General features: G+C 39.9%; 1 protein-coding gene across 4 annotated transcripts in view; it reads right to left on the reverse strand.

Annotated features, from left to right (window-relative positions):
- Positions 1 to 19434, reverse strand: part of LOC107080046 (ankyrin repeat domain-containing protein SOWAHC) — a 103531-nt gene that overhangs the window by 74595 nt on the left and 9502 nt on the right. For all 4 annotated transcript variants that reach the window (XM_069181199.1, XM_015368516.2, XM_069181198.1 and 1 more), the window contains exon 3: positions 12245 to 12484. In XM_069181199.1, the coding sequence (XP_069037300.1) occupies positions 12245 to 12484 (240 nt within the window). The remainder of the gene's footprint in view (positions 1 to 12244; positions 12485 to 19434) is intronic.

Genomic DNA, 19434 nt, shown 5'->3' on the forward strand with positions numbered 1-19434 from the left:
GTGTTGCTGTACCATATTTCATATTCATCACCTTGATGTTCTCTGAAAATGTCTGGATGCAGCCCTGCAATATGCATTACAGCAGAAAAAAAAATCCTGGAAGTTCTGGAAACCTTTTGGGTTAGGGATAATTATTTTTGCTACTTATCAGTCCAAAAACAGGTAGTCTGGATCTGAAAAATCATGATGAAATCGAAAAAAATGAAATTATAGCTAATTATACGAAATACAGTACAAAAGTAGCTTTAATATCCTGAAAGGCAGGCTGATAAATAAACATGCAATATTCTGTAAGCTAGTAGAAGTCTTTAGTTATCAGAATCATCTTCCAGTTATTTTCTTTGATTAAGTGCCAGAACCCTGATATCCCCGAATGTTCAAAGTCCTGCTGCAGATTGAATAAAACTATCTGGCACTTTAAACTGTAATCTGTGCCGTAAGTCCTACCAGCCTGCCAGCCTATGGCTATGGAGATATGACCTTACCATTAATATTCATGCAATGAAAAGAGCCCAGAAAGACAGAGTTTACAAAGCTAAACAATGTCTAAAACGCATTACTGGCTCAGATATTTTAATGTGACTAATTACACTGTTAAATCTTAACCTCGAATGAGACAAATCCATCACCACTAAAAAATACTAAGTTGGTGGTCCAACTGCAAGGCAGAGGGAAATCATATACATATACATCATGATATAATCTAGACTATCTTCTTCATTTATTTAACATACAATATTATTTAAACAGAATCCACCTGTATTCTCAAAGATACCAGAACATTGTATCACGATAATAAAAAAATACCATAATAATAAATGTGTCTATGTACAAAAGATGTATATAGTCATACACTAAGTGGACAGTCATATATCTAAAGCAACAACAACATTGTCAGCAATAATAATAAATTGATGCTATAATTGTAAAGCTGCCTGTTGTTTTTGGAACGGAAAGATACAAACTGTGTTTCAGTTGGAAAATGAAACCTTATCACTCTTTACTTCCAGTTTCAAAAATAAAAATGACACAAAATGATTTATTGGGAAATTCTGTATAATGTCAATGCATGCTGATGCATCCCACAGGCATACTAATAAGCTCCATGACATAATAACTTGTTATATCACACCAGCGGGACACTAAAATTATTCCAAAGATAACACAGCGCAACACCCTGAGCAGCAGGAAACTTCCACAGCGCCTTTTAGATCTTTAATAGTCACTAATCATGGGCTCGCCTGGAAAAGGCGAAGAGGAAATACAATGTTTTAAACGCGAGACAGTTAACGTAGCTCTCATCTCAAAGGAGCTGATAAATTACCCACAAGGGGAAAAGTCCAAGTGTACATGAAAGTTATTCAGTGTGTGCTCGGTAAGCAGAGCCTTATGAGAAAAACACATAAACGGGTAACATATCCTCTTTCCAGGCTGCTTCCTTGTCTCGCAATTAACCTTGCGTACTTAAAAATAAACCCATGTATTTAGAGATGGAAATCATGAAAGCCAGAACTGTACAATCTCCAAATACATTGTTTGTACACCATAAGGGTACATAAGGGTTCAAATTACATTTGTTCTTTTGTATATGGTAAGGAACTGTGCCGTATACAGGTGAAAACTGAATAAAAGAATCAGACAATTGCAAAAAGCACAAATTTATTTGTACACTGCTTTTTTTTTTATTATTGGCAAATATCTGTCGTTGTTTTTTTTTTTAAATCTGACCTCTCAGAGTAAGCACTTCATATCGCTTTAAAATCCAAAATTAAAAAAATGGATAAAAAAAAATTTGTATATTAAAATACAAATTGGACAGCGCAGCTGATTGCACCATCCAGTGTGTGTCTGGACGTGCTGCCGCTGGAATCGGTTCCAGAAATAAGAAGAAGAACAGTTCGCATTGGGATGCATCAGCTGAAGAATGTCTGAGTACCATGAGAGCACAAGAAAGGCCACAAATTAGAGCAGGCCGTCTGGCCCAACTACCAGCTAATTGATCTGCGGATAATCAGCCATCCATTTCTTGAAAGAAGCCAGGGTATTGACTTTGACAACATGGCTGTGTAGGTTGCTCCAGACCCACAAACCACATCTGGCCACATATCAATGGCATGTATAGGTGAATAAATACACACACAGTACATACACACGCATGCTACATATGCTCATGCTGTATACTACACAGAACAGTGTGCATGTGCTCATTTAAACTGTAATAGACAACAGAGCCCCATGCTTCCTGAGCTAAAGACACTATGAATTTAATGATACATTTCTTTATAAACAGCACCAGCTCTATCTGAAAACACGACAGCATTGCCGTGCTTCTAATTATGCGAAGGGATCCAAACTTCTTTCACAGCACTGATTTGTCTGCTGTTTAGTTCAGTGGCTTCACTTATCCTTTAATTAGCCTGTAGAACTACAGAATGCATAGGATACCAAACTGGCTGCCAGCTAGGACTACAGTCATGCAATCAAAACTGCCGTGACATCAAAAAAAAAATAATAGGCATAAAACCATTATTCGATTAGGCAATTTGTGCCTGGGATAATACTAGGGAAAAAAGAACACAATTTAAAATGGGAGTTCAGTGCTGAAACCATTTTACATGCTGTAGTTACAGCATCTCTACAGAAAAGTCATTCCTTCATAACTGTAGGAGAGTTGCACTGCACTGACTAGGAAAAGTTGGATCATAAGATGACATTTCATCATTTTTTATTAGCTGGATGTCCTGGTATGTGATTAGACTTGACTAATTTGCTGCAGGCTATTATTTTCATAGACAGCCGTCAGGCTCTGTAGGCCTGCAGTGCCTGACAGATACACACATCAGCCTTCTTGACCTTGTGAATCCATGTTAGCAAAAACTCTGATCTGAGGTTTGAAGTGAGAAGGGAACTTGGGGAAGGTATCTTAATGTGCAACCACCTTACAACAGAATCCATTTGTGTTTTTGGAACTGTAAACCTGGTTTTCACGTGCACTTAAAACATTTTTAAAGACTACACTGAGAACTTGCGGTTTTCAATATGGTAGCAGTTGTAAATTCTAGAAACAAAAATCTGAGATTGTATTTTATTTCCTCACTGTACAGTATGAGAGAACTTCCACCTGGACGCCAGATTCACACAGCTTTTATAAATCCCCCTCTAATATTCTAATAAACTTGGTAAGGAAAGAGAAATCAAAGCACTTCCTGGCTGCCCATAGCATAGCTTCTGAAGACAAACACTATTTTTAGGTTTTAACATAAACCAGCAGTCCCAGATTAAACCAGGCCATTGTACTCACAGATGTTGTGATAATCATAAAAGAACTGACCAGTACGGAGTCTTCTAAAGACTTCCTTTCCGATGACGTTGTTGCTGGGTCTGTGTATCAAAGTCAGACTGACCAACAGGTGACACCAATTAGGACAGAGTACAAAGGTTCCAGTTTGCAGTATTTCACAGTTGTCCTCCACAGCCAAGAGAACCAATTCATTTATGGAAAGAAATAAGGCCTGCTCTTTATGATGTTCTCTGAAAATTCCCATTTCTTGAAATATGTTCTGAAATTTTATTGTAGCGGCCATTCTTAGTCCTTTTAAGCTTCAATGAACTCGTAAAAGAACGAGAAAACATCTTTAAATCACTCATAAGTGTAAGCTTTCAAATTCTTAATTGAAAGGGGCATTTAGGAACAGCTGGCCTCTTGGAATATGAAGTAATAGGACAACTCTTTGTTGTCTCACTGTTGAGTCATCTTATTGGAAAAAATAAAGAAAAAAGTGCTTTTGTTTTCCAACCTGTTTTTTATACCTGCCCTTAAATTACATATATTGAAAAAATGTCTTATTGTTCTTTTAATTTACCAATTATACAGGACTAACACCAGCGGGGTTTATTATTATTTCATGTTTTGTAGGTCATGTGTTATTCATTACTAATTCGTACAGAGTTGTGCTCCCATGAGCTCAGAGTCTCACCTGAAATCTTAAGTGTTACAAACTCTATTGAGCTCAGCTTTGATTGTCTTCCACACTGTGTTAATTAACTCATTATACTTTCAGGGGGCTTTTGTTTGCCTTCTTTGGAAAGCGTTTACAAAGAAGAGCTTAAATGAGATGCAATGTTTGCTTTGCAGTAGAAATCCACATTGGAAACCAAACACTAGGAGAAGAGTCCAAATACCATTAATTCCTGGTGTCTCCTCCTCCCAGATCTTTTCAAGTGGGATGCTTCCTCACTGATGAGACAATTTCTTATTTCTCTGGAATAACATTTAAATGACTTAAAAACTGTGCCCCAAATGGAACTCCAAATGCAGTCATCCTACAAGGAAAAAAAAATCTTATTTAAAGCCTATTTTACATGCTGAAGGGCAACAAGATGTTCTTTCAGTACTGCTGGAAATGGGAAAAAAAAGAATAAAGATATTTCAATGTCAGCAAATCTTATAATACCCAGTATTACAATTTTCCACTAAATTTTTGGACACACATTCATTCTTTTTTTATATTATTATTATACTAGTAATCTATTCACACTTTGCGTCCTTTGTGTAACATAATGTAGAAAATGACGGTGGAATGAGTAATTATCCATTTAAATACATTTATCTAACAATTTGCTCTATTGAAGTCCTTGACAAGCACCTAATAATTTGCAGTCTTCTCGTCCGTGCCTCTGAGAAAGCACAGTTTCAGCTGTCAGGAGTGTTTTAACCCTTGAGCAGTGTCAGATTTCTCCCAGAATGTTATGTGTTACATGATCAGTAGGGTCAGCATCTCGTTCAATATAATAATAAAGGACATACTTCAAAACGTAATTCAGCTACAGAAGCACTGCAGTCACTCTGTTGCTGGAGATCTATTGAACTCTGTGACTAAGACATTCCAGAGCCCCAGACCCCCACCGCACAAAAGAGCAATGCACTATATAAAAAGACGAAATGCAGCCCACAAAATATTTCTCAGAGACAAATTAGTAGAGATATGGACAGTTTGGGGAATACACTGAATAAAAAAATAAAAAAACAGGCTGCAAAATACCCCAGAGTTACTGAAGGGTAGTCAAAGGTGTGGAAGGCATACATCCTACAGTACGTTTCTAATACTCACATTTGGAAACACACATGGTGTAGCAGTTTTAAGAAAAACAGGGCAGTCCGACTTGGAAGCTGACATCTGAGCAAATCAGACAAGCTCCAGCCTGATTAAGCACTTCATGAAGAAGAGTATGTCACTCCTGATGTCACATGGTCTCTGCGCTTTCAGGAATGGTACTTATGACATTCTTGTTCCTGTTCGAGTTTTGAATAGTTTGGGTTTCTTTTCCCCCTCAAGGAAAAAACTTGGCCTCCAAAGGGGGGGGGGGGGAACAAAATGACCACTGTGAAATGAAATAAATTATGACCACAGGCAAAAAAAAAAGGGTTTAATGAAGGGATCCTAATTTACAACTTAGCAGAGCTTTCTTACTTTCACAAATTGAGAGAAGCCAGACCCGGAGCCAATTCAAGTGGCTTAATAAAAGCCATTAAAGAAGGTGCCCATAACTTAAAGAGGAAAAAAAAAGAGATGACCTTTTTGTTTGACTGCAAATGGAGAAACAGCAGTCAGGAAGCTGCACAAACATTTTTTTCCCCCCAACAAAAAAAGTAAAACAGCTTTTGACTCAACAGTCAGGATACAAACATGTTCTGAAAATATTTCTTTAAATGGGCCTTTTCACTTGCCAGCAGATTCATTTTAGAACTAAGCAACCTTTGTTTTATTGTTTAATAAGCTAAATTTATTAACCTAATTAATTTAATTCAGACCTTTTAATTGTTCACACGGCAGTTCAAGCCATTTTGAAACCCTTAATTTGTATTGTTTTGAAAACCAACAACGTTGTTAAATCTGCGCTGTGTCTTCTATGTGTCCTGACCGCGTAGGGTGGGGAATGTTACAGGGGACAAACAGTAAGTAATATCATATTAAATTAAGAGATGTGTTGCAATAACTAAAGCACACACCACCCCACCCAGCACCTGCAATGTAAACAGCCAAGCTGGCAAAAGGTATTTCCAACGTTTGCTATACGGTACGAAATATCAGACTTAACGATCCAGAAAACTCCACGATGTTAATACTGATAAAAATCTGCAGGGAGTTGGATTAAAAATACCGGTATCCTGGAATGTTTTCACACTGGATAAATATCTGCCACTTTCCAGTAAGGTGCATTCTCCCACATACTCTAAACCCAGCCAAACACTAAGCACTGTAAATTGCATATCGGGCACTAATGCAGGCTTCTAATCCTATTTGCATTCATATTAGTTCCTAGGTATCTTCATCCTTAGATTTGCTTATTTGGATGCCTCTGTGAGTCAAATAACTTTATGCATGATATCAGTATCTTTAGAATTCCCCATCTATAAACCCAATTTCTTTTGAATACACTTCCTATGAGCAGGTAAAGGTACTCCACAAACTTATTTGAAAATGGGTACAGATCAGTAAACATGTACATTCCAAGACGAGTAATGGAGTCTATCACAGACATACTTGCCAGAGAATTAAATTCTCATATAGGATCCCCAGTGGAGTTTTTATGGCTTAAATCCCTGCAGACTGATTTGTAAATCCTCACCTTAAACACCCGTGCTTCTGTGCATACACTGTACAGGGTAGGAAGAGGCCCTGGCTCATTTGCACATTAATAAACAAACTGAATAAAAAATAAAGTGCCGGCACGGTATACTTACTGCATACAGTTACACTTACTGTGCAGTGAACCCAATTCCTTTTTTTTTTGCTTTAAAAGACAGCACTGCCCTTTGTGGCCTCGGATTCTGTCATTGATGTACAGAAGACAAGTGGATGCAATTTGATATATTTTATTTGCAGTACAGCAAATACTATAAATATTGGGGTAATGTGAACCCTGTTCAACAACCAGGTATTTGTTGCTCCCATCCCATGTTGGGGTACCCCTCACATTTAGTATCAAAATGTGCGACCATCAGCTCATAGAAAGAAGCTACCGAAACCTATGAAAAAGAAAAAAATATGGTTCCGAGTGTGTCTGTCAGAATATTAGTAAAAATTAAATTGATACTAACGACAACCAAAAGGGAACCAAGTCTAACACTGTTAGTTAAAATGAAGTAAGGGGAAATGTGAGCATTGTTATGCTTAAAAGGAATATGTCCCAGAAAATCCAATACATTTATGACAATTGCAAGCAAGTAAATAGACAAACAACAGAAGATTAGAAGGCTGCTTAGGAGTGAAGTTGTTTATAAAACAATGGAGTAAAATGTCTGGGATACTGATGGGAGAACACCGATTGTAAATCTACAGTAGCAGAAAATAATTCCTCAGGTAATTTTCAGTTAAAGGAGCCAGACATCAGTCAGGTTGCGTTTTTCAATTTTACAAACACACACATGTATATGTTCCGTATATTTATATAATCATATATATTTTAACGCTTGCCAAAGCAGTAAAAAAAAAAAAGAATAAAAAAGAACAACAAAGTGAACATTTAAATAATATGCAAGCATCTAGACAGTATAGGTCACATGCAAAGAGGCTAGGGTCACGCAGAAATTGTCCATCAGCCAGACAAGCAGAACTGATTTGGATGCTAAATAATGGTTTAGATATTCAAAATTCTATATATATGCGAAAGGCTTCACTGAACATTGGATCTTCCCATCAGAGCTGCATTCTGCTTATGCATTCCTTTACGCACCCTTAGTGAAATGCATATGAATTTTAAACGTACAGCCCTGAACGATAGAAGGGTGTTTAGTAAGGTTTTGCAGGTCAGAGCACACATAAAGCTGGGGACCCGCGAGTTTTTGCATGCGTGAGCTTCGCTGAATTCTGTGTGGTGCGTGTGTGACTAGCCCAGGGCGGGGGCAGGGTGGGGCATGGGAACATCCCAAAAAAAAACAGTTTTCGGCACATCTGTACAGTATCCACACCACACCGCTGCTCCACAGTCGCCACAGAGCATGCCAGGGGTGGAGGCGGCTTTATTGCACAACAAGACAAAAAAAAAAAACAACAACAATGTCCTAAATTTTCATAATCACCATCAGATGGAGCAATAAATCTAAATTATCGCCCAGGTGCTGTAACAACACAAACTCAAATACCGGAGAGATGTAATGAGCTGCTAGTCTGGATCCATAAATTGGAGCATCTCCAGCTCAAAATTAAGTGTGGTTTCTCAATCGATGTTTGTGGTTACTGTAAATTGAATCCCTTTTGTACTCAGAAAAAAAGAGGAAGCCAACCTATAGGACATATCTCACAGCCGAGGGAAGTCACATCATCTTTAAAAAGTCTCATTTTTGGACGATCGCTACTGAAGATAAAGTTGCAGACAAAATCTGCGCTCCGGAAAAAGCCATAGCCAAGTGGAGGACACCCAGATGCCGTTCTGACACCGAAGTAAAGAGTACAAAGTTTTAATCGGTGAAAGTGTTGATTTCGCTTCCCGCCTGATCCTCAGCGGATCATGTGATGTTACATTAGCAAGGGAAATCGGTCCTTCCATTTAAAACTAGTGTTTGTTCAAAAGAAATCCTTTTCTCGAGAGGCGCTGAGACAAAGACAAAGGCAGGCGAAACAATGGCTTCGCACCAGAAGGCCGGGGCAGCAGTGTGAGAAGGACACGGTTTCGGAGGAGCTCTCGCCTGTTCGCACGAAGAAAAATCCCAAACAATACAAACTATAGAAATTCCAGGCCTACCTTTGTAGATAAAAAAAAAACAGATGACAGTCCACACACTCCCTGTGTAGACCAATTAATGGATGCCGACCAGTTCACCAGGCCTGACCAGAGAACATGTTGGGCTCCGGACACTTTTCATAAAGCACATCCATCTACAGAGTCAATGCTCGTCCTAGAGCAAAACATCAGCCTGTGTTTGTTTGCAAACACTGGTAGACCAGTAGAGATTGGATCTGGAAAGTCTGATTCTATCTTGAATGAGATTTATTTCTGGAAACAACACTTGAACTGTTTTTTTTTCCCCACTAGTAGATCAGTTAAGACTATTCCTCCCCTGTTTTTACACAACACAGAGCAGTTAAAGAGGTTTCAGAAGTTTTAGAATGAAATACAAAACACTGTTGTGCGGATTTGGTTTTAACACATTTCCAATCAGGCAAAAGTGCCCCATTCAGGCTGTGCAATACGATCTCGAAGCCTTCATCATTTTTTTATGGAATTAGCGTGGAGCTGAGAACACCTTATTCTCTTGTTTACACACGAAGGGGGATCAAGAATTTCACACACTGGATAACAGGAAAGCGAGTGTGAAGGTGGAACATTAAAAAGATGCCCCTGCCTTTCCCTTAGCTGACCTAGATCTAAAGACTGGCGCAAATCTTGTAATCTATGGCTTTAGATGGTTCAGATATAATGCATTAAAATTTAACAAGCATATAACTCTAAGTTTCCATTAGTTTTAGTGACTTTTCTGTCTTTTCCATTTCATATTTACATGCAATAAGCACTATTTTGTCATTTACACCAGGCCTGCTTGAGATGTTAAAATATGAATGTCAAGTAGCATCTCCAACAAAGCAAACAGTATTATGAAGATGCAGCCAGTTTTAGAATATTAATGGTTCAGTAAAAGAAACTTCAAAGGAACTTTCTGAAACATTCTTTGAGGGAAGGTGTTGTAAAATCGTATCAAAGATGATAAACAAAATCAGAGAATCTGCATAGGTTATATACGTCCCTGCAAGCACATGTCTTGTTGTGTGGTCTGTTGCTAAGGGATTGTTTTCATAGCCATTTTTACCTCATTACACATATTTCATGTATTTTAAGTAGTGGTGCCTGGAGTGAATTCCTTCAGTTCAAAAAAAAATATCAAAGAGAGAGAGAAAAAGAGAAAACGTCAACTTGCATCGGCCTAGCAGAAACAAAGTCACACTTTGCTGCTTGAGAAATGTCTCTCAGAATTGTGGATCCAGGAGCCCATAGGAGACAGGTGAGCAGCGCGTCTGCCTGGGCCTGATCCAGGTCTCCCACACCATGAGGCAGCCTGACCCCAGCTCCTGTTGGAGCTCACAGCCGGGGTGCTGAAAAGCCCCAGCACAGTGCCCCTGGAGCTGGAGAAACATCAGCTGACTACAAGGACTATTATGTCTTTGGGAATAGTGGGGAAAAAAAAAACGCAGTTTCTCCTTATTGAAATCACATGAATGAAATATGCCGATAAATATGCTGAAATGCTTGTGAAATTGCGCAGCTTGTTGAGTAGGGAAAATAACAAAAAAAGGCAACATAATCTCGTGAAACACATCCCTGTACATATTTCTTCTCAGTGCTCTGAAAGCAGCTCACTGCAGGGCCCTGGGAATAGTCTGGAGTTTACTTGGAGATTGAACGAGCCCCTATGATTTAAACCCAAAATCCTCACTTAATACCACAAGAATCTATGTCTGGTGGCAAATGTTTTCACACAAGCCCTAAATCACTCATGAAGACCGATACTGCAGTCGTTGCTACCGTGATTTACTTTCCATCAGATTTACTGATTGAGAGGAACATTACCAATAAAGAAATAAAATGAGACCACTGTGTGCAAGTTAAGAACTAGGGCCATCCCGAATGAAGAGGTAAAGCAGAGGCTATTGCATTAACCTGGCAGAAGCTGCTTTAATAGGGTCCCGGGCTTAAACTGATATATCAATTTACTTCCCTTTAGAAAACTTCAAAGCACAGCTCATTCCTGCCAGTGGTGTCTGCCCCCCATCAATCACTGTGCTCAACTAGTATCATCGCCTTTGCAACGGATGGGACCAGAGCAAGGAGCTGCTGTAAGCTGCAGCCTGCAAAGTTTACTCACTCGTAGCTCGTATTTCTAATACGCGCCGATCAGATAGCTTTAATTCCTGCTCGGAAAAGCAAAGCAAAAAAAATCCACCATGCCTTTCAGAATCTCTTCATTTATATTCAGGTGCTTGGTCTCGTACTCAGAGGTCCAGTGCCAGCAGACAGAAACAGCCATTTCATGCTGCATTTGAAGATGCAAAACTCCCGCTGTTTTCCCTTTTCAGGTGCATAAGCGTTCATGAACAGACCATATTGTTTGTCAAACTTATCATCATAATTCCAATATGTGTAAAATTTACCAGCACTAAAAGGCAAGCTTTTATTCTTTATTTACTTAACTTGGATCACTTTTAAAGATATCAAAGACCCTTTCACAGTAAGAACCCTGGAGGGCTGTAATATCACTTCCAATGTAACACCTGAACAACATGCAATATGTGCTTTAGCGATATAAAAGGCCTCTTTGTATTAGTTTGTGCTGCAGACGTCATGTTAACCAGTTTTGTCAAACAATTCCCAAATAAATACAATGACACACACTCAGTTATATGCATGTTTAAATCCATCCCACAGTGAGGGATTCAGGCATGCATACATTTCATTCCTCTTAAGTGGTAGTTAAAGTAAAAAAAGTCTGTTTGGTTCTGAGTATTTCTCTGAAAGATTATTTCAGCTTTTAAGTGTTTAGTGTAAGTTTCAAATGCATTGACACAACACCTGAAAAGAAGAAACATACAGTATAGAGTTTCTGTCTCAATACTGTAAAATGAAATGATCCACCTCCAGTTCTTTTTGTATCATCAAATACTTTGTTGGGGATAAAAAATGCCCTTTTTATTCCAATTCCTCAACCACAGGCACAACTCAATATCTTCACATGCGCTGTACACATGAATAGTGAATTGTTTTTTTTTCTAAAGATTTGGATTAAAAAGGGCCCTGACCATATTCTGCTCTTTATTATATGATTAATAATACAGAAATATCTACTTCATATCTAATATTCAGAAATGTCATTATTCCTTCAGCTTTTGATGAATAAAGCACATGAAGGGGTACAGCATACTTTGGTATGCAGCATACCGACAGGAAAAAAACATTCCATTAAAATTTGAAGAAATAAATATGATGATCCAGAATTAGGAGAGATTAGGAAAAAAACATCCTGGCAGGAAAGCTTTGACTTTAAAGTGATCAGAGACATCTTTTAGAGGGAGAACAAAGCCAGCAAATATTTTAGGAAGAAAGAGCTACATGCAAGTTGAGAAAACAAAAGGGTTCATTAGAAAGAACTATGCAGTGTGAGTACAAGTGTAGCATATATCAGATGAAATCTCTGAATACAAATCAGGAGAGATGAGAGGGAATTTTACATCAGGTATTGTCTATCACCCACCTCATCTGCCTGTGTGATCACTACTTCTGGAATGCAGCTGCTTCTGTCATCTTTTTCATCTCCTTCCTGCTTTTCTCCTCCGCTTTGGCCTGCTGGGTCCGGAGACCCAGGGTCCCACAGAGCCGGGAGCTCTCCGTCCTCGTCTGGGAAATCAAGGCTGATGAAAGCCTCCGGATCGCATCCCTGGCCCCTGGTGAGGTTACCGTGGGAGGGTGGCCTCAGGATCACGCGTGGCTCGCCCTGCATGGCAACGACAAGGGTCCAGGTGTTACGGACAGGTACGGGTACCGGTGTGTCTCCCTCCCCCCTTCCTCCTCCTCCTCCTCCTCCTCACCAGCCATGGCAAACTGCATCCCTTGTCCAGAAACACGGGGACAAAAGAAAACACAGTGTGAAGACCAAACACCCAGTCCCACACTAAGGATTTTCCGACCTCTTGTTTTAACTCCGTTTTTCCCATTTCCTTTTTTCAAACTCCAGTTACAGTCCAGAAGATCAAACAACGGCAGCCCGACGAGTTTTGGTCTCCGCCAGGGAGCAGAGGCGCAAACGCCATTTGCTGCGCTTGTGTGACCTTTATCGCACAACATCTTTCGAGAGAAGGCCTGCTGGAGGGGCCTCACGTCGATCAGAGGCTAAAACCCAAGTGAGATGAGCTGCAAGGCCTCTCCTTGCCTTTCTTGGGGCGCTGTCGAACCCGATGTTGCCTTTATTGACTGCGACAGTGTGCCCTGCTGCCCCCAAAAAGAAAATCGATCACATTTGATTAAATGGGTGTGAACAGGCTTGTAATTGCGCGTGTGTGTGTGTCTGGACCCTCGTGTTAAAAAACAGATGTCTTTGCTGTTAAATTTCAGTGTCAAATATTTGCCGTAAATTGCACTAGCCAACTCCTGCATGCACAAAGCAGCACATTTCTATAGCTTATTCAAATTAAATTACTGTACTCGGTGACAGGCATTTTCTTTCCCTCTCTTAACTACGGGCAACTCAGCTGCCTTCACATTTGTGTGAATGATTCATTTTACTGTCAGCGATATAGCGCAGGGCAGGCTTTGTTACAATTCATGCGTAAAGACAGTAGGAAATTCAACGCACTTAGTGTAACACTGCACTGTAGAATTTGGCATTACATGAGAGTGAGAGGTTACTTCTAAGTCTGACAGAAACCTGATCCGTGCTGCCTAATTACAGAGCCTCGCCTTCGCAAAACTGACACAAATGTTAGGCCAAATTAAATGTTGTCTAATTAACTTACATATACAAGACTTCAAAGCAGGCTGGCTACATGTTATTTAGCAGAGTAACTGGAAACACCAGGGGCTGGGAATTATCAGTCAGTATAGGTTTGCAATCTCGGCTCAGGCCCGCAAGGTCAGACTTTCACTCTCTTCCCCTCTCCTCCGTTTGCATACGGCTTGGAAAATTTACAGGCTAAGTAAAAAGAAACAAGGCCAGCAGTTTCACACCGTGGGGATGAAGAGCTGATAGAGGCACTACTGACACGGTTTGGAGCTAGTCTGATGACCTGCCTGAAGTTGTTCCGAATAGCCTTTGTGATGGGCTGATGACTGATAAACACAAAACAAATATCTCGGGTAATTCAGGAAAACACACACACAGCTATGACAACTGAAACTGCAGACTGACAGTTGTTTAGATAAAGAGGCTTTCAAAAGAATCCCTGTTTGTTATACACACAACTGTTTCTGTGTAAATTGCAAAAGAAATACGATTTGCTCCGCCAACTACCTATCTTCATGTTTTGTGATCAACACTGTATCACGCAAACACTGCAAGAAGGAGAGCACTTTCTTTTCTATAAAGCAGTTCCACTCTCTTCAAGGCATAAAGGGCTTCTTTTCTCTCAAAAAGCTTCCATTACATGCTCATAAAACCTGAGTTCTCTTGCACGCCCTGTCATCTCAGCAAAATCCAAGCTATTGTGGAAAATGAAATAACCTGAGGTTTGAGCTACTTTGAGAATCCCAATTAGCATATTTGCCTCTAGTGTACGACGCCGATTTCTCTAAAAGGACAGTAATTTTACAGTTTTATATGCATTTTTTTACATTATTCTCCACTTTTATACTGAGTACACTGTGGATACATGCAATGGAGAGTTTTAATTTGCAGTAATCCGTGCAGTCTGAAAGGTAGATTTCACACTTGAAAATGGAATGCATTCTAAGCAGATATTTAAATATTTAGCTCAATGCATTTAGTTCTTTTTCTTCTTTAGCATGACCGAAAAATTGAAAACAGAATATTCGTTTAGGCTTTCAGCTTTCTTTTTCCTCCTGGTATGGCACACCTCAGAAATGTCACATTTACAAGATGCCATTAAGCTGTGGAGCACAGTACAATACAGATCCCTGCTTCACTTAGTATTGTATATAGGCCTTTGTGCAACTGTCCATTCTCTTAAAGTGCTAAGGGAAGACTGCAACATAGAGCAACATGTGTGCACAATTCCCACAGACCTGCATTTTCCTGGATGTACTGTATCAGAAGCCAGGGAGGCAGAGCTGCAACACTGAGGGGGGAATGAAGGGGGAACCGAGATGGAAGGACAGCAATATAAAATGAGCAGTGTGGATTAAATGTCACTGGAAGGGGGGACTACCAAACCCACATTCTGCAAACTGGGGCTCTAATCGCCTATATTGTCCTCCAGGCCTAGTTCTTACCAATTAGAATATCTCTGAGTGTCAGCAGGAGAACAAAGATCAAATAAATGTGAAATAAACAATACAAGTGAACAGACACCTGTTTTAGGGAGTTATACGAATGGAAACGAGTACTACAGCTAAGATTACATTTTCAAGATTACTACATTTTCAGGCTGTTTTTTACCTATGAACAGTTAATACAATGTTTCACAATATGTCAGAAAGGCTGACACACCTCTCTTCTGGAGAGCCAGAGGCAATATAAATGTATTAAAATGAGTGTTTATATAACTCTGTGTAACTATAACACAATATATATGCAGGGAATGTTTTTCACAGTTTGAATCTCACTACCACAGCTGTCAATATTTAACGTTATCTAATATTTGAAAAATAATACCAAACCCAAAAAATAAACCGGAACGTGTACTCCGTTCACACCAGTCTTGTTTGTCTTGTTTGTTATTGATGCACTCTTGTCTTTAACAACGCCTTGTTAAACCTTCACAGTCAGAATTAATCTTTTCTACGCTTTCTTCCAGTTGCACAAAATTCTAATTACTGCATTCAAAACATACTCCCCCCCTCCCTTATGCATCTAAATCCTACTGTGTGCCGAGATCAAAGCCTTTTAGTCTAAATAACCTTTATTATTTCTTATTAGCAGGTAACTTAATACTGTTTGACAAGTACAGCAGTTGCAGCAGTCAGCTGCTGATGTCTGTACATGGCCCGTTCAGAATGAGAAGGAAACTGTGAGACATCTCGGTAACTAGGCATTAAGCATAGTTCAGCCATCATACTGTGTCCAAACCAAATACTTCTCTCCAGTTAATTTGGGCAATGAATCCCTCTGGGTCCTCTGCCATCCACTGGTATAGTTCATTAAATCCCAATATCCGACTTTCCACGCTGTATCACTGAAAGCAATTACACTCAAAATGTAATTAAACTTTAAATAAACAAGAGCTCTTTTCTCCCTTGTTTTTTTTTTTTCTTTTTCTGGGCTTCACGACGACAGTTTAGAGCTGACAAAAACTTGAGCCCGTGTCAGAGTGTTTTAGGGGTGTGTGGGGGTGGGGGGTGGGGAGTTGGGCAGGGGGGTGGTGGGTGGGGGAAAGTAGCTAAGTGTTTTTTTTTCCACCCAGTTGCAAAGGGGTATTCGCAGGAGCAGTAGTTCTTCATCCAATTAGAGATCCAAATACTTTGCGTAATGTGTTACCGCTGGGAATTAAACTTGCATATCTCTTACAAATGAGTAATGTGGCAGGACTGGCTCTCCAATGAGGTGTCTTATTGAAATATCCCAGGCTGTTGCTCTTGTCACAGCTGTCGTTACAGCCATTTGCACTTCCCCTGTATTGCTTTCATTACTAAAATAGAAATTTGTGTCCTAAGTGCTGTAACATTACTAATGCTAAATATTTAATTCCCCGGGGTTCTAATTATGGTTGAGTACTGGCAACATGGATCCTTTTCTTCTTTTTTTTTTTTACATAACAACTGTAAAAGCAATTTGAGCATTTTTCAATTAATTAAACACATAGTTTATAAGTAACCTCTTGTCACTTTGCCCTCCAGGACCTTAGCTAATTTGTGTAGAATACATTAAAAAAATGTTTTGGATTGCTTGCACAAATATGTGATTCCGTTGTGCCCCTAATATTTTTAAGAAGAAAAAGCGTTATGGGGAAAAAAAACGAAAACAACATTTTGTCTTGATGAAGAGGGACCAATGTCCATAAACACAGTTTGTGCCATCTCCCTTATTACTGCATCTTTATCAACTTATTTATCCATGAGCCAATCTTACCCAGGTTGTGGCACAATAGTGTTACTAAAAAGTGTTACTGCATTATAGACCAACTAGCCCTTGTTATATTTTTAAGGTATGGGCAGGATGCCATGTGGATGATAGCACATTTGGTTGAAATGATATTGTAAGTGCCTACAACAGCTGTCAGGGGCACAGATGATTTAGAGAGGTTCATAGGAGGATTAGTGTCCCCAGCCTACTGGCTCTAGACTGACTTTGAAGTCTGCTCTTCTGTTGGCTATGAGAACTAAGAAAATAAAATGTAAAAAAAAAAAAGTCAAGGGCCTCTTTACTTGTTGAGGTTGCAGCAGCCGTCATTCTAATATAAAGACATAGCCAGGGAAAAAAAAAAGGCGAGCAACATCCTTTCCCGTTTATTTACTGATCGAAAGGTCGCCCGAGTAACTAGGCTACACTGGAGCCCCACATCTCTCAACACTGCAGAACCGAGCTGGCTGGCCCGGCAGCAAATGTAGGCCGAGAAATGTGTAGTCCTTGCAGAGATTTGCAGGAGAGGCATTATGGTTATTTTCCCCCCCCAGCCCCAAATGTAACACGAATTGCGACAGGCCGGAATAGGAAAGTACAACACCACTCGCTCGGTGACTGCAGAGCGAGCTCAGCCCTGGCAGGCACCTGCAGTGGGGTCGCAGCTAGCGGCTGAGCCCTGTCCCTCTGGCTGGACAGGGAGCTCAGCTCGACGAGTCGAGTAAGACAAAGGCTCCTGTCAAAGGGGTGGATCACAGGGAGGCCATGAAATTGAACTAATAGTAATTATGGGATTTCTCCCACCCTGGCTTCTACCTGTTCTCTCCGAGTCGCCCTTTCAGGATGAATTTGCATTGTTTCTTCTTATCAGCATTCAGACCCCCCCCAAAAAAATAAAAATCACCCAGCAGACTGGCAGTCTCTTGCGTTTAATCAAAAGGGGAGAAAAAAGCGTTTGCGTGGGGAGGGGGAGTGTTGGGATATATCCGCACACATGCCAAATAAACCATGTAAATTTAATTAAATTTAAATGCATTCTGTACATCTACTTAAACAAATACGCTTGTTACACACTTTCTTTAAGGGAGAAGAAATAGAACATCTACTCTTTTGTGCTTTTCATTTCAGAATGCGAAGAAATGTTATTTGCTTTGCAACGGTGAAAGCTCCCAAAGTGCTCATTTGTTCCTGCTCTGAGCCAATGGCACTGTATTTGATTCCAGTGTGGCATTTATTTCAAAGCTGCACACATACGAGCCCACTAAGTCGTAGAGGAATCTCACTTCCACGCACCCCCTCCCCCCGTGTTTTCTTAGCTGACTGTTTTCAAAATATTGAGAAGAAGCTTAACTTTCGTGTCTGCAAAACCTTAGAGAGGCACTGAAAGACAAGGAAGCAGAAGTCAAACCACCTAGTGTTAAGCTGTGAAAAGCAAGCCTTCGGTGGAGTAATTACATGCTACACTGCACTGGGAGTGATTAGCAAGAGTTGTCTGTTAAAAACTGTACTAGTCTGAAAAACAAATATGCTTCAGCTTAACCCACTGATATACTGCTTTCCCGTCTTCTCCTGCTCTTCAGGTTTGAGCATTTTCTTTCAGTGAAGAGACCTGCTCTGCAGCTTAGCCTTTGTTGACTTAAAGCAGAGCAAAGTTACCAGTTTAGAACGAGAACCCACTTCTCCCTCATCATCTGAGGCTTCAATAAATTTCTGTTGACATTTTCAGGTGGAACGGCAGCGGCAGTCAGCCTTTGATGTTCTTGCATATCCCTTTCTGTTCTATTTACATTCAATCGGTGCGTGTACCACTTTGGGCTACAGATGTTGTAACGCTGAAAGGTGAACAGCCACAGATGCCGGAGTTACCGTAAACACATTAAGCAGGATAATCACAGGAAGAAGGCACTGCAAGCTTAAGAGACAAATCATTCCCATTAGCATGAAGCTTTCAGAGGGGTTGAGTTTGCTCTGAAAAGGAAATAAATAACGGAGATTTTAAAGAAAAAAAACAGAGCAAATACCCAAAGGACTTTTTGTACCTTGAAGTAAAAAAAAACAACAACACCTGAATCACCCAACAAAACGCATGCACAAGGTACAGGGTGCTAGGAAGTGATCTTATTTCAAACACAAACACTTACTGGCCTCTGCTGTATTAGCCTTGTGCTTTAATGCTGCAGCCCAAGTGCAAAATATCACGTTGCTGTGTGTGTGCAACAGTGCAATGATTTCTCTCGATATCGCTGCCTTTTCAATTTCTCAAGCCTGGGTACTTATCTACAACATCAGCAGAGATGCGGCCAAAACACCTGCATTAAAAACAGATACAAAGAGAGTGATATTTAATTAAGTGTATGCTTAAACATATTTTAATAGAATTTACAGGGTCTCTGAAAACGCATGAAGACATGTTCAATTTGTGATCAAACTATGTAAAGGCACTTCTACGGAGTGTGCAGAAATACGCATGTACACGGTGTCACTCAGAATTGTAATTACAACTGGACAGGATGAATGAGAGTTCAAGAGACTGATATCATTGTTAAATGAATATGGGTTTATAGAACAGCCCTAAGTGCTTTAATAAATTAGAGAACAGCATTGCTAGAAACAGAGTTAGTGAAGGAAAATAAGCTAAAAAAGTAATGGAACAGGCAGGAATGACTGCAACCTAAGATGTCAAGCCTGATGAGGCTAAAACCTGCAAAATGACT

This window comes from Lepisosteus oculatus, chromosome 20 (genome assembly GCF_040954835.1).
Source record: "Lepisosteus oculatus isolate fLepOcu1 chromosome 20, fLepOcu1.hap2, whole genome shotgun sequence".
Taxonomy (NCBI): Eukaryota; Metazoa; Chordata; class Actinopteri; order Semionotiformes; family Lepisosteidae; genus Lepisosteus; species Lepisosteus oculatus.